Genomic DNA, 25,830 nt, shown 5'->3' on the forward strand with positions numbered 1-25,830 from the left:
GTTTTTGTTTACAAAAATTTCAAATCACTCTTTGCCTGATCGTGGCGTTTCCTTTTTTCAGGATGGCTCATGGAGTCCGCCTGTAGAGCGCGAGGTAATCCCACACAGACACTTGCAGTCACCAATGACGTGTGAAATGTTCAGTGGCGCTGCCGACGAGGCCGCCAACAGTGAATCTGAGGACGAAGAAAACGAGGAGGAGATCGACACCTCTGTGCCCGACGCGATGGGCAAAAAATCCTGGTATTAGAATGCGATTAAGTGACAAGGACAGACAGACTGTGCCATGTGTGGTCATTGCCGAGTGCGCTTCATCTCTCAAAAGTTGACAGAATAACCGCTAAATCAGCAGCTTTGTACTAGTGTGGATAGCAAAAAATCTCTCACCGAGAAACCGGCCGCCCGAAACAGCGATTAACGCTTCATTCCTTTCAAAAAGAGAATTTCTTGTTCCATTTATCCGAGAAGAGCGCATGTTTGTGTTTCTTGCGTTTGCCTCGCCAGCAGGGGAAATTCGGGCGGCTGCCCACACACACACTAATGTAACAGAAACCGTGTATATTGTGTACAAACTGGATTGAGCAAGCACGAGGCCAGCACACCAAACCTATTTAATCTATAACGAGTAAATATACACGACGGCAAGAGGTAAAAACAAAGAGGAACGGGAGGCACACAAAGAAACACACTCTCAGTGAGCGACTAGGCTGCTTTTCAGTGAGTCATTGGCAGCTTTTCGCGCATGAAAAACGGGGAAGAATCAAAGTTATAGAGGTAGTATATTTGTGGGTCCATTACTGATGAACACTCAGTGCTCGACGAGAGCTAGTGCGTCGTTATTTCTTGTAGCGCGTTCCGGCTGCAGCCCAAAAATTATAATCATAAACACACACACACACACACACGCTGTATGAGTGTAAGTAAGAAGTACATCCCGCCCGTGCATCTCGCATACAACAAACCTAATCTCATTCACAAGTCTGCTCATCCCGGTACACAGACTTTTTAATGTATATTATGCTTCTGATTTTTGTATATCTTTTATATCGATTCTTTTTAAGTTGGCGTTCCAAACCAGGGCAACTCGAGACTCTATTATTTTACCTGTTCGAAGCTATGATTTTATTCCGGCAGAGTAGTACATGTGATATTTTGTAAATAGGACTTTCGCTTAATTTAAGTTTCCCCTGCGAACATATTTGAACGGGGGAGTGCCATATAGAATATGTGTGGGCAGTGTTCTCTTCGCGAGCTGATTTTTGCCAAATTCCTGCGCCGTTTCCTTTCCCAACAGTGGTGGAGATTTGACTGATTCGAGATTGCCTTGGCAATTGAACACTGACAATACTTCAATGTCACTTAAAGTAACCATTTGTAAGCTAATCGCCCAAAGTTTGCCAAACATCAGCCAAATCTACTCCCACCATTTAATAGTAGTGATTTCTCTGTACTTGAACGCTGTTTGTTGGAATTATCTACATGTGCCTCTGATTAAGTAGTGGATCGAACGAAGAGTAATTTTACTTTAGGTGTGTAATCCTGAAATATTGCCCTGGCCCTTTTTTATTTATTCTTTACATTAAAGAGCGGTATTCCCTGTAATTATAATTCTTCACACATCCCAGAAACCGACGCTGGAGAGTTAACTAAGGCGAAAATAATCTCACCTTTCTCATATATTGAACCTCACGTGCGAATAAATTGTTAACTGTCCAGAAATAGCAAGTGCATCCTTTGAAGTAAGGTGAATAATAATCAAATTATGATGAAGTGCGGCGCGCGCGAAAGAGAAAAATAATCCTTTGAGTGTAAGAGCAAAAATGATTACGGAAAAGGAAGACAAGTGAAAATTTTGTCTCGTCCCCAAGCAAACTATAGAGAAAATAATCAGTTTGAATGTGTAAAACTACTCTTAAGGCAGCAAAACACAATTGTAATCGGATAATTAGCATCAGTATGTACAGACAGTAGGTCGCAAATTGCATGCAGCAACAAAGACACACTTAATTAACACAAAAACACTCACACACTTGACGACAAAAGATATAAAGATTTTGCGTTCGGTGTTCGTTTCCTGCCCTCGAGCCACAAACGTACTCTGCGAGTGGAATTATGCGCGGCATTTGCAGAAACACCTTTCAGGGTCAGCCACAGCTTCGTAATTCTGTACTCGATTCATGCACCTTGCTAGATCTATTGAATTCCTCGAGGAAAAGCCACAAGAGAGCGGCGTGCCTGCGTGTCTTTTAGGAGTGCGAGTCGTAATTATAATTCTTCCTTCAGTATTGCAGTCGCTGCATTGTTGCGCCAGCACGCCACTGCTGCTGTGCCCATTTTGCATTGGTTGCATTTGCTATGCAGGTGGTACAAAAGTGTGTTCCGACGATCAGAGCTGTTGTTAATTGTTGTTGTTGTTTTGCGCTTGATAATGCATCTTTCAAAACCTAAAAAATCCCTTCGAAATCACAAACACACACACACACACTTGGGTGGTAGCGAAATTTATATTCAAATAGACCATCTACCTTTTGGTCAAAGCAGTGTGGCTCGCACTGTCTTTGGATACTTACAAGAAAAAAATAGGCACCTTATACATACTACTGCATGAGAGATTATAAACATGTGAGCAGATTTTTGATGAGAAAATGTTGAATGGATTAAATTTTTATTTTTTAGATAAAGAAGATGATGTAATGAAATGGAAAGTGTTTTCCGTGGTTATATCGATGTGTGTATTGAAAATGGCAATTTTTGCATCTTTTGGACTAATTGGAAATAAATCAACACTCCTCTGTTTTTAGGTACATGGTCTATTGAAATGAATACCGATTTGCTCTCTAAAATGGAAAAAAATATTGTAAAAACATGATTAATGATAAATTGCCTTTTCTGTGAATAAATAATAATTATTTCAATTAAATGTCGTTTTTTATTTTCTGCTAAACTATCGTTGGAAATGAAAATTCAGGTGGGCAAATTTGACAACAACTGTTGCTCCTGAGATTTCAAACAGTTTTGATTTTAACTGAAATATTTTACCAAAACACAGAATTGGTTTGGAAACATAAGTATTTTTTAGTTATAAGCAGTAGTGAGTCAAAGGTTCTTTTAATCTTAATTTCTAGAATTTTAAGGACTCTAGCCACTTATTTTGAAGAGGATTTTGTTAAATGATATAGCGGCGAATGAACTGTTAAATGATAAAAATTTTATTCTCCTTATTATCATATAGGCTTTTAAACTAAGAGTTTATTTAAAAATCAATATATTTCAACAAATTCTGAGCCACGTCAATAAGTGGCACTCTTCAGAGCAGTGCCGGATCTTTGCAGTTAACATCTGATTATACTGAACTAGATTTGTTACTATAATGGCACCGAGAGAAGGTTAAGAAAAGTATCGTCCAGGAAAAATAGAACTGGCGTGTCACAGGCATGGAGGTATCAAAGAACCGACACTGCACTTGAAAATAGAAATACGTGACAAAGATTTAACGGAAGTGAAGAGTGAGATAGATTTCGCTTCTTATACAAGCAGCAGAAGCCAGCGAGTAAATAAACATTATTTTCATATATGTAATTATATATAATCTACTAGAAAATACATTTATATCCATCTCTTTGATTGGTTGACTGTCTGACACCGATTGAAAACAATGGCTAAAATGCTGAGTTGATTTGTCGCATTTCGTACTTGGATTAGATAACTTGTGCAAATGACTGGGATTAAATCTCGGAAAACCATGTTGCACAGAATGCAGAACAAAAGTAGTGTGCACTGCTAGTATACATAATATATATATATATTATTGGTCGACGTAGAAATTAAAAGTGAAACGTAATAACAGGAAATAAACTGTGCGTAATAACTTTGATTAATGGAGGAAAGAGCAGCAGTGCGTTTAAGTAAGAAGTACTTGGTATTTCATTTGATATCTGTCAGCTTTGCGCAGAGCCTCGGTGGTTTTCACGCTTGCAGAGGGCTGCTTTGGTGGCTGCAAAATCAGAACAGACCAGGTTGGAATTGCACGAGATTTTCGCATCACCCGCTATTATAGATTTACAGACCAGATGAATATGCATCAACTGAGTTATCTTTTTTTTAAATACGGATCAGTATGGTATCTGTGTAGTTAATGTGTTTAAGAATTAGGCCATAACCAATATTTGAAGAGTCGTCTCAACTACAGTACAAGTCAAGGTAGTTTGTTTTGTTCAGGATACAATGAGTGTATAGGAGGACAAAATACATCATTCAAAGCTAGCCTAGAGTCGACTTTTTACAAAATCCACAACCATTGTGGAGACGCCGAGTGGAGCGTCTCCGAAAAAGTTAAACGAACACAAAACCAGAAAAAAATGAACTAAAAAGATACAGGACGATACAAGGAAGACGGATGATCTGGAAAAACGTTCTGTGGTTTTTACGTAAACATCAGTTTTTTGCTTCTTGGAATATTTACAGAGCAGAAGATACAAGATGATTCCCCGCGTTTGAAAATAATATTAATGAATTAAAATTATGTACAAAAATAACGAGTCTATTAGCAAAGCGCATTAATTTTGAGGAGCCATTTTGTATTCTGCCAGATTGATTCGGTACAATAATGTAATAATGAGAGGAGTTATAATTATGCTAGAAGATAATAGTCATTCCAAAGCCAGTTTATCCATTTCATTACTATGAACTGAGGGTGTGCATGGCAAAATTAAGTGGTACTGGGATGATTCAACCAAACTGTTAGCCAAAGTGGTACAAAGTGCATACAGACTTACACTTTTTAATCTGCGGTGGAAATTTAGACATATTTTTGCTGATCGGGCGTGACCAGGATTGCAAAACCCCTGTGAGGCAATTTGGAAGAAGAAGAGTTAAAGAAACGGAAAAAAAACGTAGACATAAATTGCAGAGGACTGGCTATGCGAGAGAGGAAACACTTAACGCTAGAAATTAATCCTAGCTCGCTTCCACGACCAGAACTGAAAGCCTACCCGAATAGTTTTTCAAAACAGCCATGGCAGTAAGGTTTGTCATTTTGCTCCTTGAAGGTGCCCTTGTTGAGCTGCTTCAAGCAGAAGGCGCAGACAAAGTGCTCAGGGTGGAACTTGCGGAACATGGCAGTAATGCACCGACCTGCCAAGAAACAAGAAAAAAAAATCAGAAAAAATAGATATTAGCAGCGGCAAAACCTTACCAGTAATCGGCTTGTGGCATCCTGCGCAGAGCGATCCTCTCTTAGCGTGGTAGTGGGTCTCACAGTAAGGCTGTCCTTCATGGTCAAAGAATGATCCTCCATGGAAAGGTTGCCGGCAGTCCTTAAATACATAAAAATTATGGTGTAGAACTTGCATGGTTGGGCGAGTCAAAATTTTTTCGCGAGAGTGTAGATGGTTCTTTTTCCTGAGATTTTTGCTATAGGACATAGAAAGTGAATACCATAAATTGTTTTGCGGGCAATGTAGGAATTTGAAAACGTTTTAGCACTATTTTTATGGACAGATATACAAAATAAGTTAATTACTTAGAAATTGTATGGAAAAAAGTTAGGCAGAATTGCATCTTGGGGGCAACACTTAAAGAGCCATTTTCAACCAAAGCAGTTGAAGGGGCTCCTTGAAAGAAGTGTTTAACTAAGCGTTAAATAACCCCGCATCTCTGAAAATTTGCTCTCAATAGAACTCCCTTCAGACGTTTAAAGGAAATACCCTGTCTACGCACCTGAAAAAGATCTAATTAAGCAGGAAGATGTAATAAAGCAATTTTTAGCCTTCATGATCACAAAGCGGGCAAAAAAGATTTGAAATCTCGAGAGCTCCCGAGCTCCCATAATTGAGAACCAAATAGGCTAGCTCAACTTTTTATGGTTCCGGCCAAATAGCTAATAGGCAACGCTATCAGCGAAAATTATTTCGGTGAGCGCCTTCGGCCACACAACTGACTCATCTTGTTGATACAGTTTCAAAAAGATCAGCCATAAAGTGTGAAAAACGCCCGTCCTGCCGCTGGCATGTGTTTCGGCTGTGATGCAATAGACCACACTTGCTCTCAGTCCGTCAGCCGCTCTGTATATATTATCAAACTGCTGTAAATGCCCGCGGGTGCGCCCACAAATGGGCCCTTTTGGCGCTAGCTCAATTCCCAGAGTTAACATGCAAAAATATTGCATGCACTGCAGCAGCTGGCCCCAATGAGAGAAAAGCACTCGCTTTTGACTTGACAATTCGCTAATGGGACCGACAGATCCGATTTCATGCCCGAGAGTGTGTAAATCTTGGCAAATTTGACTTGAATCTCACGCAAGGGTTGCCAGCAGCCGGAATAAGATAGGCGGGTTGGTAGGCAAAAATAGTCTAAAGACTAGCGTGGGATATTTTAGAGAAATTTGAATTATTTGTTTTGTCAAATTTCCAGATGAAATATAAATAAGCTCTCAATTTTGAATCCGAGAGAAAAATTGAAGACTGAAAGCAGTTAAGTGGGACATCGATTGTAGTCTTTGGCAACCCTAATTGTAAGAATTTCACGGTCATTTTAAGTGAGCACATTTTTGTTGACAGCTTAAATTGCGAAGTATGTGAAGGTCGATATTAATTGGACTGGATGAGCAAATTTAATGCACTTCAATTAAAATGGCTTTTATCAGATCGATGATAAAAGCATTTGGCACACCTGGTACAGAGACACGCACGGCACGTGATCACTGTCAGGCTTGGCCTAGATTTGTGCATTTTTGTTTTTTGTTTTGTTTTTTGTTTTTCTTTTTTTATTTATTAATTCACATACTTAACATAAATATTCTCTCATGCTGCCAGCTGCACAAAAAATCCACCACCAAAAATTGCTTTATCAAAAATTCCTCCCAGAATACTTAAAACTATATCAACAAGAATAGTATTCCATGTTTATATATCTGAAGTGCTTAATTCGTGCGAGACAGTGTGGGTGTTCTCTTTATTCGTCAGAGGGGGTCGGGGGCATCATTTTATGGGGGTCATCATCATTTATTCACTCGTCGTCCTCGACGCCGACGCATTTCGGGCACACAGGCTTGCCTTCCATGGCGTAGAAGGACTTGCCCGCCACCGCGTTCTTGCAGTCCTTAAAGGCGAAAAGGTCAGACAACTGAGCTTCAAACCGCAAATAAAAAAAGGAGAAGAGAGAGAGAGAGCAGAGGAAGAGACACAGAGGAGCCAACCTGAGCGCGAGTGGCGGCAACTTACCCTGCAGACAAAGCAGTCTGGATGCCACTGCGTGTTGAGCGCCGAAATGTAGTTCTCCATGATAGCCCGGCTGCATCCGCCGCACTTGGGCGCGAACATGTCGAAGTAGTCGTCCTTGCAGTAAGGCTTGCCATCCTTCTCGTGGAATCCCTCGTCGCCGAACTGCTTGCCGCACTGCGCGCAGAAAAAGTGCTCCGTGTGCCAGGTTTTGTCCAGCGCGGTCACGCATTTCTGCAAAAGAAACATGCGTTGGTCGGGGCCTTTCGCTGCCAGAGGTTTTCTCAAAAACCCCCCAATTCGAAAGAGAGAGAATTTAAAACGAAAATTGAGAGACGCACGTCGAGAATGGCGCCGTTGCAGTAGGCGCAGCGCGGCGAGAACAGATTGTGGTAGTCAGGCTCGCAGTAGGGAGCGCCGTCGCGCTCGAAGAAGTTGCGAGTGCCCAGCTCCTGGTTGCAGTGCTTGCACGTAAAGTGCTCAGGGTGCCAAGTCTTGCCCAGGGCGGTGATGACCTGAAACCGGCTCGTGAGAGTCGGGCGGACAGCGAGGCTTGCCTGTTCGTTACCTGGCCCACGATGGGCTTTTCGCACGCGTTGCAGCAGCCCTTCTGGGTGGTGTTGACGCCCTGCCTACTCATGTCGGCCTGCAAATTACCAAGCATCGAGTCCAATTGGTTTTTAGAAGACGCTTTGTTTGGTTTAGCGTAGGGTGAGTCGGTTACGGTTTGGTGTTGGTGCGTGCTTGCGTTAATCTGTAGAAGGACGGGTCTCCGATTAGTACCAAAACACTGCAAACTCAAATTCAGTATATTAACAATGTCAATTCGGAGGAGAAATACAAAATTAGAAAAATATAATCGAAACACGGGATCGAGCGTTGGAATAAACGAGTGAGTGCAAGTACAAAGGGATATAGCGGCGGTGCGTTCGCTGAGAGAGTCGGACGGCTTGTGAGCGGCGGCGGCGGCTCGGGTGTCTGCCTGCGACTCTGCGTGCGGCAGCGCCCAACCTCCCTCCAGAGCTCCGGAGGTGGCGTCTATTCCCAGCAACTAATCTGGCCGCCGAGTCGCGCGCGCCTCTTTTGCACCCCGCGCTCGCCGACTCTCTCGCTCGTTTTCCAGACCCAAATAAGAAGAACCGACGGCTGCAATTAGGTCACTTTTCGGCCTGTGCCTACTGGCGTTTGCGAGCCGAAAATTGCTTGCTTTTTCGGCCGATGATACAGGCCAGAGGGAAAGCAAGCACGTAGCACGTTTATCGCTTTGTTGGCGGCGATGCGGCATAAGTAAACATATGCGCGCGGTCAGCTCTTATTTTTAGACCGAAATATGAAGGAAACCGTGGCAAAATGGAGTGTGGTGGAGAAAGTGAAGTTTTGCATTTTGCTTCGAGCTGCATTGCTTAACATAAGACTCAAGATTTGAAAATCGATCCATGGAAATTGAAAAATAAAATTTTCGACACATCTGTTTAATCAAACACTTAAAAATTTAAATCGAAATAGAAAAAAATAACAACATTTTGCATTGTTTGCTCTAGCAGGTTGTCCATCAAAAAATGCTTGTGGAATCCAGCATCCTTTCTGTGTGCGATAATGAAAAGAGGACTGAGCAACAATCAATATCAAGATTTTGCCAAATTTCTCAAAAAATTAAACGGCTTTTGTTTCAGTGGTTCAGTTAAATTCCTCTCGTCGCGACCTATCCAACAGTGTGCGGAGCGGCTTAAGAGGCCCATTTTTTCTGGAGGACCCTTCTTGCCGCTTAATTAGCATACAAAACTTGGTTCTCGAAAATTTGAAACGGTTATCAGGGTGAAATTTAGCTTTCGTAGAGATTAAAAGTAAAAATGGTCTTCCCCATTCCTGCTTTTTTAAGTAATGATTGATTTCATTGTTTTAAAATAATAATTGAATTTGAACAAACAAACGAGCTAGACAATTTTATTCCGATCGTTGCATCCACAATATATTAATTGAAAATGAGAACGATATTGAAAATTTGAGACAAATTTTTGCCCTCTGCAATTAGTTTGAAGGGTATACGTAGATCAATGTCCGGTCTGTTTGTGCATTAACTCTTTTACGCTACTTCGTAACTTATATAGCCATGAGTAAGCCCGCGACCGACGATAAATTCCTGCTATCACAATTTTACAGCTGGTTTATCGTGGAATTCTCACGTCGGCACTGCGGAAAGGACGTGAACAAAACTACGCAGCGTGGAGGGAACAAAGCCGGTGTGTGTGACTGTCTTTTTACGGCAGAGCACGTCGATCGACTGCAATTTAGTCACGCCAGTGTTACAGCGTCATATGATAATCATCTCATGAAATATTGAATCACGCTTGAATATTTATTGCGTGCATGGACGTTTAGAAACACGAGCAATATGTCGACAGATATCGATGCGGTGACACAAAAATGACGTATTTAATTCGGTCAAATCGGTCAAGCAGACATTATATATGCTAATTTTCGATTGTATTGTCAAATATGTACCGTTTAACAACCCAAAAGGCCGCAACTGTTAATTGTTCTACTGCAAGTGACGAGTCTTGTGTGAACTAAATTTTTCAAAAATTGGCCATTTAGCTTCAACTTTGCATGTTCTCATATTTTGACGAACGAGTTTACAGTTTTTCTTCTGGAAGTAATACGGCGCGCTATTAAAAAAGCTGAAAGTCTAACAGATGTTCTGAAGAAATTGCAATTCAAACTAGTTGATGAACGGCTAGAAGCAGATTCGAGCTCGAGAAAAAAGCGACCTATTTTAATGGGCCACGCGAAAAATTCCTGGCCGCGCGAGTTTCCACACGGCGTTTAAGCTCATCTTAAATCTTGTTCAACACTTTACGAGCAGCGCGGTCGTCGCGACAAAAACAAATGATTTCCTAGCGCGGTTTGAGCCCACTTATTTTTGCAGCCGTCAAAGAAAGAGAAACAGACGTGAACCCGACTAGGCGGGATAAAATTTTAATTAAGTCCCGTGCTGCGACTTTCATTAGTCCAGGGGGAAATCGCACGTTATCGTTCGCTGCACTAATTTGTCGACCGAAATTTATTGAGTTTGGCACTGATCGTTACAGGACAGCTGCCTTTTCATGTTTGAACAGCTCAATTCACACACGATTTGCTCGAGCTCGTCGTTTTAGGCAACGGCAATTTTATAAATATACCAACAAAACTAAATAAGACAAACAAACTGATAATTATAAGAAGTTTGTTAACATAAAGATTATAAATAGACGCTTGATTTGTGATGCATTTTATGAAACTCAAACAATGATGAATGGGAATTGGAGGGTGCCGAATTTTGAAGATAGACATGTATTTACTCGATTTTCATGCCATGGATATCACTATTTGTTCTGTGCAACTCAGATGTACCATTATGAACCTCAGGAGATTTGTAAATGTAGATTTTGTGGAGAACAGTGTGAAAAATATCATATTTTGAAATGTGTAGTAAAAATAATTAGTTTAAGAACAGCAGCAAAGACTTGTAAGAATTGATTGTATAGGATTAGTGTCGCACGCATATATGCGTTTAATAATAAATTCATTCAAAACTAAATCATCAATATAAAATAATATAGAACCACGCTGAAAGCTTAATGGCCAGAAATTATGCAAGTTATTCTCATATTTGATTTTAAAATGTATAGATTTCCCGGACTATTTATCACTGGATTTTAAACAACGGTTGGCTAAAAGAATTTGGGATTTTTACCATATTTTGTTGACTGGGTAGAACTCTGGCTTTGCTCTCACCGGTAAAGTCTAGAATGCTGGTTGCCAAGGAAGTTGGCCTATCTCGCTGTTATTTTTAGATAAATTATGCTTTCTGCGATTATGCAATGGCCAATTTTAGAATATGAACCAAGATATTTTGATTGACTTCTTTTGCTTAGTTAAAAAGTTCCCATTATTATGGCTACTTATGCAGCTAAATATTGATAGATGTATGGGGTTCTCCAGTGTTACACTCTGCCCTTTATGATGTCACAATAAAACAAAATTAGCAAATAAAGTATTAAGGATGAAATCCCAATACAGATTCTTAATTAAACATCAACTCTTTGACACACTTTGCATGATCGTTAGCGATTTCCTTCTTAAAAATCTGAGCACCAAAATCGCACGTCGTGGGTTGCAGGCACCCCTAAAATAGTACCCAGCGCCTAATTAACGCTTGACAACTTCGTGAATGCGAAGTCCGCCTTTGCCGCGTCACATCAAGTGGGCTTTCACGTCCACGTGACGAATCCGCCGCACAAAGAGCATTAATTGTCGAGCGCGGTGGTGGAAGGCTTAGGCGATACATATTTTAAGGTTTGCACACGACAACAGAGTCGTTTCTCAAGTTGCCAATGACCTGGGCCACCCGCCAGCCAGAGTGTGCATCGCTGTCGCGCACGCTAATTGAGCAGACTTGTCCACGCGCTTTTTCAAGCTGGACGTAATTCATTTCAACGGCTGCGTTAATTTAAGTAGCAATCTAGTTTCTTAGGAAATGAGGTAACTGAACAAGATGGAGTGCATAATTAATTAGGATAACTAATATTTACACATTTCACGCTCGTAGACTAGATACGAGATTGTTTTCTCGGTTAGTTTCGTAAGTTTGAAACACGCCACTGCAAACTTTCCAAAAATACTCCAAATTTTCAACGGTAAGCCGTGGTGAACGTGCTGCATGCCAAATTATAATCTTTGTCGTGTTCCCAGATTAAGTGTTGAAATTATTATGTTCGGGTAATATGGGTGTGTGTGGGTGTGGAGCCGAATTAACTTTGTTTGTTAAGGGTTGGATCGGTGTCAACATTTCCAGATTTAGTCCTGCTATATATTTTGGGATTATGTATCGTTATACTCTTTTGTTCCAACGCTCTAATATTGGTGGAACAAACTAAACCAATTCCATTTCAAGCTGCAAAGAAATTTCACAGAAAATTATTATGTTCCTTCGCAGAGTGAAACATTAGATTCCAAAAACCAGAGCTAAATACAAAATATCTGTAAACGCGTGTCGGTAAAATGTATAAATAATTGTTCAGCAGAACCACTTACCTTGAAGTCGGAAAGCGATGCCATCAAGTCATCAAGCTCCCTGGTGGCAGTTGAGGCCACTGGACCACCCTCGCGTGTCCGCGTCTCTTGGATAGTGATCGTGGTGGTCAAGTGGCGTGGAGTTGACTTTTGCCTGTAACCGCAATAAAAAATTCCGTCTTAGCTCGCGAAAAAAAATTTAACAGATTTATGTTAACATGAGCCCTAGGAAGCAGTGACTGCTAGGGAACTTTAAAAAGGAAATCCGTTTAAAAAAGCACACGTCATGATAAGTGCGTGTGAAATCTGTTGAAATCTAACCACAGTGGTTTGGTTTGCACACTAATTAAATGAGTGACTAGTTTTTCTCAAAACAGGACGCGTAGCGGTAAAAATTAAATAATAGTAAAAAAATACAATTGAAAATTATGGAAGAACCAAAAATAGGAGCGCAAAAATGTCAAGCTGACGTTTTGCTTATTATCTAATCAGTTTTGCAATAAAAAACCCTGAAATCTTATGTTGTGTATTCATTGGCTTCGAAAACGGCTTAAAATTCAAGCATTTCGAAAATCTTCTTACGATATATTGTTTTAAATTTCGGTTTAATAATTCAACATAAACAATATGACTTGAGATCTCGAGCTAATTGGATATGTTTTATTATCAACGAAGAGAACCAAAATAATCGAGATATTGTGCTCAGACGATAAAGATATTATTTCCAAATGGAACAGCTAACATCCTGAATGATTCACCTTCTGGTGACGAGAGCGCAATAATCACAAAAATCACAGAGCATAAAAAAGCCAAACAAAAGAGGGAGAAATTCGTTTGATGGCACCTCCATTAAAATGTGTCCAGCCCCACCCGCAATAATTTCGAGAGAGGAATGACATCAGATCCACTGTCTAAAGCCGCCATAAATTCGAGGTAATAAAATTGGCTGATAACGTTGGGAACAATCACTTTGCCAAAATAAAAAGGGCAAAAAGTGAGGCAGGCGGTGTGACGCGAGGCTATTCTCGACAGATTTGTGTTTTTGTTGGCACTGGATGCGGCCAAAACAATATTTTTGGCCTGTGAAAACTTTCCCTGCTTCTCTTCTGCACAAACTCTGATGAGGGATTCTCAAAGTGACTCTTCACTCACCCGTTGGGCACGGCGCTCAGCTCGTCCAGCAGACTGTCCATCGTCGGCCGGTTCAGCGAATCTGTCGATGGCGGTCGTTGGCCTCCATTAACCCCTTCTGAAAGAAACAATACACCGGCTCTTAGTATGGGCAACCTCGCAAATTGATATTTTAGCTTGCAGGGCGTGTTTAACGAGCGTTTAGTATACACAATAGGCCGTACCTAGGTAGTAAAACGTAGACTGAGCAAACAATATTAAAAACCCTTTGGCGGAATAGATTTGTGGAAATGTCTAAGTAAAGACTAATAATTTTTAATTATTAACATATCATGGAAAAACTTCCATGCATTTGAAATTTAGGGAATTAACTTTTTCTTCACAAAACGTGCGCAGCATTGATTGATACTGTACTGACCTACAAAAAGTTTTTGTAAACACGATGTTGTGCAGCTGGAGGGCTACCACTTACACTTCTGCACAGACTCGGCCAAATTACTGATGGGACAATAATTTGGCTGTCTCAGTGCAGAAGGGTTGGTGATAGCCCTCCAGTTGCACACCACATGATAACAACATTTATTGCTCATTTTTTGCAAGATAAGTGACAAGTATTTAAGGTGTAAAAAAAACATGCGAATTTCTAATTAAAGCATAAATTGATAACGGCACAAAAAGCAAGTAATGACAACAGTATCTTCAAGTCTAACAATAATAACGTTTCTAATGATATCACTGACATTTCAAGGAGTCAAAACTTTTCAAAGTTTTCTAAATATATCACAAGGATTTAAGTCTTTTTTTTTCAAAAATCACGGCACTAATTTTTGAAATAGCATGTCTGCTCTTCATCCCAAGAGAAAACCCATTTTTAAAAAGTTCTGTGCATAAATATTTCACTCGCATCTGCTGAAAGAAATACGAAACGACCTCAAAGAAGGCAGCTCACACGCAGGTAGGAAGATAAATCATGCGAATGACCGTCATTAACGCGAGAGGGATGTAAACATCGAATAATTTATGTCGGGGGCGACGGGGGCGGGTCAGGCGCCAAATTGGCACCACCTCACTCAGAAGAACGCTCACCTGCGTAGTGGGCGTTGCTCAGGTCCTGCAAAAGCGTGTCCAGCTCAGAAAGGTTGTTGTTGTTTTTAGCAGCTTGCGTCGTCGTGAGTGTTTCTTTGATGATTCTCTGTTGCGAGGGCAGCGTCTGTGAAAACAAGTGGAGAATAATGATCTGTGACTCATCTTTGGCTGGAAAGATTTAAAAATAGTAAACATAAGCTAAGGGGATATATATTTTAAAACTCAATTTTTTCGTAATTTACACCTGTTCAAAAATGTAAATATATTAATACAATAACTATATTAACTTAAAATAACCAATAGTTTTTTATTGTGTCCTTCTTTAGTGGTAAATAAATAACAAAACTCAACCCTCGTAGATTTCAGAGTTATTTAATTAATACTTGACCAGTTTCGGCGAATCCGGTCCGCCCTATTTCATGAGACAAAAATACAAATTAATAATATAATATATACGCAAAAAAGTAAAGTTTTCTCTGGATAAAAGCTGAACGTTAATGTAAAAAATTTCATTTTTAATTGGAGCTATTGGCTCCAATTCCTCACATTCTTCATATGTTTTACATATTTGTAAAGTAAAAATACTGCAAGTCAAAACAAACAGCTAAATTTATAATAACCGATAAAAATCCCAACTGCTGGAAACGCCACCAAGTCCAAAATTAGATATAGCTCATTTAAGTGTTGTAAATTTCCGAATGTCAAAGGCACGACCATTCATCAATCAATGGATGGGTGCATCTCGAATAACTCGAAATCTATTTCTGCTTTTCCGCCCCATTGAAGCCTGGCGGCGCCACCAACTTGGTTTGGCTGTTGGCGTAAAAGCCAACTGAGAAAAATATTGTTCGGAGTGTCGTGCTAATGTTGCGTGTGTGTCGTTTAAGTAAATATAGGTCAGACGCAAAAAAAAGGAACAGCGATTTATGGCGGCGTGGGCGGAATTGCATCAGCTCCAACACATTTCATGGGCCACCTTTTTCACTTGGAAAATCTTCATCATTCACTAACGTACAGAGAAATGCCCACCCTTTTAAATTGATTAAAAGCAATAATTATTAGTCTCCTTAAAATATTAATGCTTTTAAATTTAAGCGATTTGAACGCGTGAAATTTTCAAATGGTTGAATTTTATTATTTTTTTAATGACGTATCTACCGGAATTTCGAAACATGAGTATATTAAATTTTCAGCCGCATAGACCAAAAGTATTTTCAGTCTAAAAATACACTCAATGCATTAAAAAGCAAATTTATGTATAGGTAAGAATATTCAATTAAGCTTCATTGCCAAATATTGTAATTGGAGATCTAATCAAACAAATTTCAACTATGCCGAAGAACCAATTTTCAGAGTTAAGGGGGCCTCCCGATTCGTGCTGCGGCGCCACGACCTCTGACAAGCAGTGTGCTTTTTGGGCTATTTTCGCCGCCCTCTCGCTCTCATCGCGTGCTAATTTTTCAGTTTCCCGTCAGTAATGAGCTCCGACGCCAGCGCATCGTTCCGCAAACCGACTTTTCGAAACGTTTCCAGCTGCTCTGAACCCCATAAGGCACAATGACATGCGAGATCCGCGACTGGCACCAAATGACCTGATCTCCACGAGTATATCGATGAATTAAAACTGTCTTAAAATAAAGATCGTTTAAAAAAATCAATGAGCTTAAAATCTAAAAAGTTTTTAAAAGCTGATATCGATCACGAAGGTTAGTTTATCTTTCATCGCAAGCTTGATGTCACGCAAGTATTTCTGAAACTCGGGCAGACGTGGCGAGAGAACGCGCCAAAGTCAAAGAGTTTGAGCTCGACAAGCCATCTAGCGAGCCGGCGCCGAGGGATACAACTCTAAATTATCCCTTTGGTGTCTCGATCTCGCGGATTTTGTCGGCACTGCGAATTACGTCACCTTTGTTACATCACCGCAGCTATTTTCGCTACCGTGCTGATTCACGCCAGAAAAAAACATCATGTCAATAAAAACGGGCGACACTTTTTAAGAGTCAAGTGAGCTTGAAGGCCTCTATCATAAAATGGATTTAAAAATGATATATTTGACTTCGCTAACTTATAGTTCATTGAAACACGCCAAGAAGAGCTGTTATTCTCCGTATTAAAGGATACGAATTGAATATTCTCTAATGGCGTCATGAAAGAAAGGTCCAATGAAGTTTCAGAATTAAAATTTGAAGCTGAGAGATCACTTTTATTTTTAATTTGAAGTGGGCATGTGGGTTTTTTAATGTCACCGCAAATTTTCCTTCAAATACTTGTGATCAAACATTAAGTTAAAGCCAGTTCAAAAGCGATTCTTCATCGAATTTACTCACTATGTTAAAATGATCCCATATTATAGCCCTTTCATTAGAAGCAATATTAAATTGAGCTTTATTATTATTATTAATTTCGTTTATAACTATGTTATGGGTCTAACCATTTTTTACAGTTTTTCTTATATCTCTTTGACTCATAGAAGGCATGAGTAATTGCTTCATGAATGAATTTTGGCACTGGTCAGCAGAGATGAATGAATTGTAGAAGTCTTACCGAGTGGCCATGACGGTCATACAGCGTCTTGCTGACTCCATTCACGTTCAAAGATCCGTAGCCAGGGCTAGCGTTGCTGGGATTCACAGTATTCTGAAGATCAGCGAGCAGCGCGTCTAAAATGCAGAAAAATCTCAATTAGCCAACGAGGTTTGGGTCGAGGAGACTGCCAAGTTGATTTTTTTAAACTCATTCATAGAAATTGAGCTTTGGTTGGGTATTACAGGTTATGAGTAAGTTAAAATTGTTTAAATCTCGATGGATGTTTTATTTTAAAATTGTACAACCCTGTTAAGAGTGTTTCGCCCTTTTAAGATATTTTTAAACTAGCTCAACCAGGAGTAAAAAGGTCGTTGAGGTGCAAGTAAGATTGACGCCTGCAAAAAAGATGTGTATGCAACTTGCACGACACCTTAGCTATACTATGGTGGTCCATTAAGTTATACTTAACTGAGCTACTTACTAAAATTTACAAGCAAAAAATACAGTTTTAATACTTATGTGGAATGAAACAATGAATTCGAGTTAAATACCTTAATTTACCTACTAGTCCTTTTACAAAGATGATAAATACGTTACGAAACAAGACAACGAAGTTCATTTCGCTGCTGAAAAATAAGGCGATTACGTTTTAACCCGTTTAACAAAAAATTGCGACAGAAAAATATCCGGCTGGTCATTACATTGAACAAAAATAGTTCCCTTTCTCAAATAATTGTTTAAATAAATTTTCGTGTCAAGAATATGTATATAGATAAAATTTATTTTTTGGTTGCCCGTGAATTGCCATTGGCGAGACGTGCTGAAACTTGAAAATCGCAGTCAGGGGCATTGTAAAAAGAAAGAAAGTGGCCGGCGGTTGATGCCGCGAGGTAACGCCGCGTGACACTTGGCACGTGCTCGAGGTCTCGGATTGAGCCTCGCCAGCTCCCTTCGTGGGAGTTTTTGAGAAGTCTGCTGGGCCGGAGCCAGCAACCGATGGTGCAATAGCCGCAGCAGACAAGATCAAAATCTACCCCGAGTGCATCTCTACAAGGAGCACGTGCTGCACCACATTTTTTCGACGACAGTTTTACAACGCCGTGTTTGCACACACGGCACCGACAGCCACTTTGAATTCCTATTAGTGCAGCCGATGACGCGGTAAATTTCAAGAATTCCAATTTAATGGCCCTTTGAAGAGGGGTTAAAATTTAGCTATGCAATTGTATTAAGAGCAAAACGAAAGTAAGTTACGTGATTATTTTTTCATGTATTTTTTTTTGTCTAGGTTTTTCCGTTAGATGAGCAAATTGGTCCAACAAGCTTACTAGGTGCCCAAGCGTGTCATTTTTAAGCGTCTGTGCGTAATTTAGACAAATTTGCGAGTGGACCAATTAGGCGGTCGGAAAGAGGCACAATTCGCGGGCCATTTACACGGTGGTGGCCGCCGGGTGCAAAAGCGTCATAACAACCTTCCCGGGCCTGAAATATTCCTCACGCATCATTAATGCGGCGACTGGGCGTTTGAAGCGTCCCTTGGGTGCGTGCGGCTACCGAAATACACGCTTTTGGCAGCAGAAATCGAATTAGCAACCTGAACTCGAACTAGACACGCACCCGAAATAACAAATTCTTACACCTACTCAAGGGCGGCGCGAGTTGATTTATTTTCAAATTAAATAAATACACAAACATGCGTGCTGGATCGAGTTTCCTCACGCGCTCCTATGATGTTTACTGTTTTTTTCCGGAGACAACACAGGCGTTTGAGTCATAAGTATGTTTGCACGTTTTCATCTTATACAATATTGATAAAACAGCGTTTGATATGCAATTTTTTATAGTATAACAAAATTATTCTATACACAAAGTAAGAATATTTATACGTAATAATTTAGGAGTATTATGAGATTAGTTTAATCAAAATAATGAATACATTAACATATTCATTACTTCACCACTGATAATTTTTACTGTTTTAATTATTGGTAATATTAAAAACGTGTTTGAGACTGAAATTTCACAACTAAAATTAACATAATATTTAGAGGTTAAAAGATAAAAATATATTAAGAACATTCGCGTTAGAGCCCAAGATGGGCTTGTTAAGCTGTATGACTTTGCCAAATGGTCGCAACTTTCATAAGCCAGTCGATAAATTAAACCGCTATTCCGCACTACAAAGTTGACTGAATGATGAAATTGACCGCCACTCGACCGTCGGCGAAATGTGTACGCATGGAGAAACTAATCAGACATAGTTCACAAAAGGCAACAATCAACTCTCATTCGCAGCGAGAGATTGACAAGGATGTCAGCCCATTTATTAAATCCGATCTGTCAGGTAGTTGAACTTTGGCTAAGCTCACAATGCAATTCGCCAGGGAAAATGGAAAGCAGCAGCCTTGGTGGATCAAAACAATTGCCATTTCAGGCAGGCCACCGGCCGAGCAAATTGAATGCATCTCACGTGGCCGATCGCTTTTCCTTCATAATCAATCAAACTCAACTGACCCGAGTTTTCAAAACAGGTGGCTCGCACAGTTGCATAAATATTCAATCAGTTTTGTTGACATAACAAGGGTATAACTTTGTTATTATGTTTAGAAGCTTGGAACAGTTATGCAATCCCTTGAAAAGGCTCTAAGGCTGAGAGCAAGGCTTCCATTTATTTTTCTTTTTAACGATGGCGCAAAATTACTGTTGTTCACTGTTGTAAAACACATTTTTAGTCTCCCTGTGGCACTATTATGTAATCGACATGAAACTCGGATTAACCGTGATTTGATTAAACAGAATTGAAATGAAATTTTAAATATGCTTCGCGCATTATTGATCTTCACAAAAGATTATAAATTTTGACTGTTTTTGCCGATTATGAGTTAAATCCTCCATCTGCAACAGGTCAAAACCCCAATGAATTGAACGGCTCCAGCGGGTATTTACTTGACACAGAATCTCCAGCTCAAACAGTCTAGGCCGTTTCGTAGGCTAGCAAACAAAACAGAGGTGTTGGAAGAGATTCCAAGCGGCCAGATGATCCTATTTACTTTGGCACCGAGAGAAGTGACGCTACCTTCACACAGTGGCCGTCTGTTTATTTCCACTTGGTGTCCGTTTATCAGGCCATCTCCAAAAGAATTAAACGCAAAGAAAGACTGAAATCCGCGCGGGCGAGTGCCGCAGATCGTTCTCGTTGTAGCGGGAGGCTGTTTTGCATATTACGGCGGCGGAGGAAGCCGAAAATAGCGGCCGCGTGTTTATCCTTAGCGCGACCAATGAGTCACTTTCGGCGCCGACCATTGTGCTTGTGCTCATCCCAAACGTCAAACAGGTGAATTATGTCCCCTGCCCATCAGTGTGTATTTGCCACGCTGCGAAATTGCTTAATTGTCGCCCGCTGACAGCATAATAGGAAGGAAGGGTTTGCCCGTTTGTTTAAAACAGACCCGTATTTTCGAGCAAATCAGTTAAAGACGAATGAGGTTTTTTCATAAACTTGAGGAAGATTATGAGAAGAACTAATTTATCAATTATTCTTTTTGATCTTTTCTGTGGGCGTCGACACAAAACAAAAAGTTCCGCTGCATTTTTAAACGCATCAGCGGAAGAAAAACAAAGTATTAGCGAGATATCAAGGTGTTTGCTAGAAAGTATATGTGACAATAGCGGACATGGTGATTCCTTCTCGATTCACGTGCTATAGCAATTCTGAACACTATTTCTTCCCTACGTCTAGCGTGAGCACTTTCATTGAGTCTTGGATAATGGACCGATTGTTGAGATCCCGTTTTTTTATTTGAATTAATTGATTTGCGGGCCAGGGAAGTTGACGAGTTGCCAAAGTGGCATTTCTTTCAGCGATGTGGCTCAATCGAAACCATCTTTTTCGCGGAACAAGATCGCGTTGGCTTGTGCGTAGAAGGAAATACGCATTGCGTAACCGTTTGGAATGAAGATTGATGCATGCAATTACTCAGCTTTATGTATGAAGGAACGAAGCATTGCTCAATCCAATTACTTGTGTAGTGGACATATAATTAATATTGCTGCTTATTGCATTAATATCTTTGTTTCGTGTGAGAATTAATAATTACTACATTATTCTGAATGTTTTTTAATTGATTTGAGACATTGTTCCTGTACCATCCTACCTTTTATATTGCTTTGCAAAGCATCAAATTTTTAGCTCATTGTCAGTCATAAAATAATGCTTTACCCGTATCCCTGATCATGACCAAAGAACAAACGGATTGTTCGCCGAATCTCCATTTGATCATCGCCTATTATCTGACGATCAAACCCTTAGAGTACTTTTACTGCACCCATAAACTTGCTTTTTGCACCCACGTTCTGCGAACTATTCAAACGACAAGAAGTTGGCATGATTTCCTTGAAAGCAACAATAACAGGAATCGGGCGAAGCGCGTGGGCCAGCACCTGCGGCGTGTGTGAATATCGGTTTTCTAAATTGAACAAGACTCCAGCTGCAAAGGCCATATTAGTATCTGGGCGGTTTGCCGTGCGTCCACGAGGAAAAATTGAGTAGGAGCCGATGCTGTTACACATTCCGTACGATGAATAATTTCGCCCCACCAGTCACGCATAAAAAATGAAAATAGTTCGCCGAATTTCGGGAAAGCGAAGAGCGAATTGGATCAAGACTACCTCAATGAATTTATCCTTGAAAACATGGCCGGATAGATACTCTCCGGACACAAGGACGAATTCCGCAACACGATGCTGAGAGCGTCTATTTTCGAGCGTGCCACTCAGCGGAGCAGTATTATGTGTGCGAGCGCGCGGAATGGCCGGAGCCCGCTAATTAGCAAGGGTCGCTCCTACAACGACCTGACTTGCCGCCAAAACGCACCAAGGTGATTTGCGCCCGACTTTATCTCTTTTGAATCGAGCCCAAGGGAAATACTTGCGACATTTAGTCTTTGCCTCATAATTACTCGTAACATTAAACGTGTTTTTGAAACATTAACCTGCGCTTAATGATCGATTTTCGCGCTGTGTCTGAATTGCAATCTGTGCCGGTGATTTACGCTTTTTTACGTTAGTAGTAGTGTTTAGAAACGCTCTGACGAGAGATGACCAAATTTGGGATAATTCCTTAGTTTTTATGGGAGCATTCCTACATCACGCAGCTAAAGACTGCGGTAGAGACCATTAATTTTACGTAATAAAGAATAAACATTGACTGACGTCGGTTACAAAATATTTTTGGTGCGTGCAGTTGAGAGAATGCTATTCGAGGCAGAGAAGATTCAAATCTGAGAAGGTCCTAGAATTAGCTTCAACTAATTTATATCTCACACAACATACATAAGTTATCTTTTGGATGGAGGTAATTTGAATAAATCCAATAAAGAGCATTCCCTATACCGCCCGAAATTTGTGAGAATGACAGATTAGCAAAGATGGAAATCAGTTATAGTTGTTCAGAAAGACATGCATCCATTGCGAACCACCACCAGCAGCGACCACCACCTCTGCATCATCCGGAGCCCCGTCATAGGGGGATACTTGCTCTTGGCGAAGTGCATGGCGTCGTCGTAGGTGGTGTGCGTGGTGATGACCCCGTCGCGGGTGACCCGCTTGTACACGGTGGTGCGTTTCTCACCAAGGTGATTGTCCCAGCTGTGGTGGCGGTGGGTGCGCGGGGGCGGCGAGGGGCCGCCATTGGTGGCGAACGGGCGCCTCGGCACCACGGAGCTGCTCATCTCTTCTCGTCTGCTCTGCACGCTGGTCAACTAACGCGCCGATCCGCACCACACACTCACACAGAAATAACTCCCCTACTCCGGCGGACGGCGACACTCGCGAGCGGCCAAGAAGAGCACCTGTAGGATCGCGGCCAGTGCCGAACGAAGAGTGCAGAAGAATTCGCTTCCACCTCGACGCAGGTTGCTGGCGTGGGCCGCCGTGCAAGGGCGGACCTCCAGGCAGGGCCCACGCACGCCCTGACGCCCACTCGCGTGGCGAAACCAACAGCTGGCCGTGGGTGGGTTTGTTTGATAGCTGCTTTCGCGTCAAAATGGGCTTTTTGAAGTGTGCGAAGGTGATTTGCACAGAGAGCGGATGGATGAGTAAATAAGCAAAGAAGCACAGGAGGAATTTGGAGAAGAATGCCGGCCGAGTTGGCTAGCATGAAGAGGAAAGGCTGACAGATAAGACAGAGTCCAATACCAGTTTCCAACTTACAGACAAAACATTAATCTCAATAATGCAGTGAGGGGGTTGAGTTCAGTAATAAATAAAGTGACTTGGCACTGTTTCTATTTCTTCACATATAAATAATTTTTCTCAGAATTTATAAAATGGAAATTTATTTCTGTTGTAACTTTTAGTATGTAATAAATTAATAATTTAATACTTGCTTGTGATCACATTCATAAAAAATTAAAACTTGTACTATAGTTGCAAATATAGTTTATAGAAAATCATTCAAATTTGCCAGATTGTTTTAAAATTAAGAAAATTAAAATACAGACAGTAAAAATTTTCAGCAAAAGTGATGACCTAAAGACTTGAACCTTTTTAAATTGCATTTTTATTTAGAGTACAATTTTTGAAAATCAAAATATTCTGTTTGATTTATATGCTTTAAAAAGTTAATCCAAGCTTGGACTTTTCGCAAGAAAAAATTGAGATTGTTGAATTCATAATGGGAATGGGTAATGATAGTACCGCAACAGACAGACTTGACGCTGACGATCAATCTACAATTTATGAGAATCGAGCGTGCACATGATCAAACAAGCTGTCAACTTGAAAAAGAGAAAATTTGATTCGCGTCTGCGGAGCCAACTGACGTCGTTTCATTTTCTCACACAATTCAGACAGACATGAGTTAATTCATTCAGCACATACTCGGCCATTCCCTTCCTTCAGAATTTTAAATTGTCTCAAGCAGACATTTATCTCACTCTCGACGAGAGCACAGCGGGCAATTTACAACAACTGCATCGGAGGTTGCTGTGTATAATAAAAACACTGGCATGGCAGGAGCCCACGCGACTATCGCAGAGTCGTGGGCGCAGCGTCATCGGCGAAACGGCGCGAGAGCAAGACAAGCATGAATTGTGGCTCTCGCCTTAATTGGACACATTTACCGTCGCCGGTTGTAAAAGTCGCAGGGCACCGCCAGGTCACAATTTGGCGCCTGCTGCGGTAGTGACGGCTCCCACGCGTGTCGTTACTGCTGTGATGCTGTCAAGCGTCATGCGAATGCAGTGCGAAACGAGATCAAGAAAAGGTATTGCGTTTCTCGGTTTGTCGCACAACATGAATGTGACAGGAGGCGAACTATAAATATTTGATCGGTCTATTCAAGCTGCAAGCAAACCTTTCTATTTTGAAAAAAGAGAATGAATAATGCATATAATTTAACGCTGAGGCAATTAATTTTTGCGAAAATATATGTACTATATATAATGTATTAAAATTGTATTTTTTCTCAGTCATCCATTATGCAGCAGATGCCGATTAAAAAGAAGCGTGGGCACGTAAGTGTCGTTTAAAATTTTAAATAGCAATGAAAATCTAAGCAAAAACATAATGATTATGATTTTCCTGATAGTGAAAATCAACTTGGTTTAAAGGCTTAATAAGTCGATCTATTTATTGGAAGTACCACATTCGGCTAATAAAATTTAAATGGGCCGAGATACACCTACAAATTATTTAAAATTGGCCGTTTCAATTTTTTTACAAATAACATTAGTAGGAATAAATTCTTACATAATATGAAAATAACGGTTAAAAAGACAAATTGAATTTAAATTGAAAAAGGAATGCTAAGAACAGAGCACTTCAGGAGGCTAAACTGTACAATGTACTGGTCAATATTTAAATATTGTTTATCGCATGAAATATTTACCTTTTAACTTTTTATAGTCATCCATAATTCCTCCGATTCGACATTAAGCAAATCCACTTTGCGATTTATCCTTATCCTCCTCTCAACCAAATGGCTTTCATTGACGGCAAGCGGTCTTAACTTCACTCAAGCTTTCTTCAGACTGCACCCTGAACGCATTTCTGGAGGGTCCACGTTGTCTGCTCAAAATCTAGCTTTGCCCAAATGGGCTTGGAAAGCAGACTCCGAGAAAGGCGAATCTTTGGTGCTGCTCAACATTCTTTGGACATTCTGGTTTCGCGACAAGGAAGTAGTGCCATTAAGGCTACTTTTTTCTGATTGTGCTTTTAAAAAAGACGGGCTATAAATCGTGGGGGTTCCTTATTTGGACGAAATCCGCATATTAATACACGCGTGCTAACGCACTGAGAGAGAAGAGCGGTCGCAATTTCCCTTTATTTTCAGAGAAGCGAATAAGGAGCGCTCTCTTCTCTGAAGGCCGCTCGCGTAAGCAAACCAGACTGTAAAAAGTGGGATCCTGAATAATTAACCTCTGTTGCGCGCTGCAGCACACTGCTGGTATCTACCGGCAAAACGCTGGACGAGATATTGTCCGCTTGTCTATTCCAAAGCCTGGAAATGGAAATGCACCCCCTCTTCTTTCGTAAATTAAGTAAGTTTATTTTATCAAAATATTCCACAAGTGAGTGTTGGTCAGGTAATATCTCACTAACTAATTCACGTCTTTTCAAACCCCAGGAAAAATTACTTGAAGGACATACAAGCAACATAACCATGGGATATGTATTTTAACATAAATTGACATATTATATTGGCTATGTTGATAGTGTGCCCAAAATATTAAAGAATGCGAGGATAGTGAAAATTTCATTTCTTTCGCGCTGCATAAAAGGTTTCATTAACGAGGGAAAGTGATTTCAATCTTTTAGC

At 40.5% G+C, this 25,830-nt stretch overlaps 2 protein-coding genes across 12 annotated transcripts in view; one reads left to right on the plus strand and one right to left on the minus strand.

The window, feature by feature from the left end:
• LOC135944099 (protein Fe65 homolog) overlaps positions 1-2,920 on the plus strand; it is a 52,399-nt gene extending 49,479 nt beyond the window's left edge. For all 4 annotated transcript variants that reach the window (XM_065490841.1, XM_065490840.1, XM_065490838.1 and 1 more), the window contains one exon: positions 62-2,920. The gene's annotated coding sequence lies outside the window, so the exon portion shown is untranslated. The remainder of the gene's footprint in view (positions 1-61) is intronic.
• A 266-nt stretch (positions 2,921-3,186) lies between these two features.
• Positions 3,187-25,830, minus strand: part of Pax (Paxillin) — a 28,999-nt gene continuing 6,355 nt past the window's right edge. For 2 of the 8 annotated variants that reach the window (XM_065491856.1, XM_065491853.1), the window contains exons 2-12: positions 17,031-17,146; positions 14,487-14,610; positions 13,422-13,518; positions 12,291-12,423; positions 7,786-7,971; positions 7,559-7,732; positions 7,221-7,451; positions 5,195-5,315; positions 4,992-5,133; positions 4,776-4,844; positions 3,187-3,994 (exon numbers count right to left, since the gene is read on the minus strand). In XM_065491856.1, coding sequence (XP_065347928.1) covers positions 4,799-4,844; positions 4,992-5,133; positions 5,195-5,315; positions 7,221-7,451; positions 7,559-7,732; positions 7,786-7,971; positions 12,291-12,423; positions 13,422-13,518; positions 14,487-14,610; positions 17,031-17,146 — 1,370 coding nt within the window. In that variant the 3' untranslated portion in view covers positions 3,187-3,994; positions 4,776-4,798. Of the gene's footprint in view, positions 3,995-4,775; positions 4,845-4,991; positions 5,134-5,194; positions 5,316-6,005; positions 7,099-7,220; positions 7,452-7,558; positions 7,733-7,785; positions 7,972-12,290; positions 12,424-13,421; positions 13,519-14,486; positions 14,611-17,030; positions 17,147-22,548; positions 22,889-24,900; positions 25,016-25,830 lie in introns of those variants that run through there. The other 6 variants (XM_065491855.1, XM_065491854.1, XM_065491849.1 and 3 more) reach the window with 6 other exon arrangements.

Source organism: Cloeon dipterum, chromosome 4, assembly GCF_949628265.1.
Source record: "Cloeon dipterum chromosome 4, ieCloDipt1.1, whole genome shotgun sequence".
Taxonomy (NCBI): domain Eukaryota; kingdom Metazoa; phylum Arthropoda; class Insecta; order Ephemeroptera; family Baetidae; genus Cloeon; species Cloeon dipterum.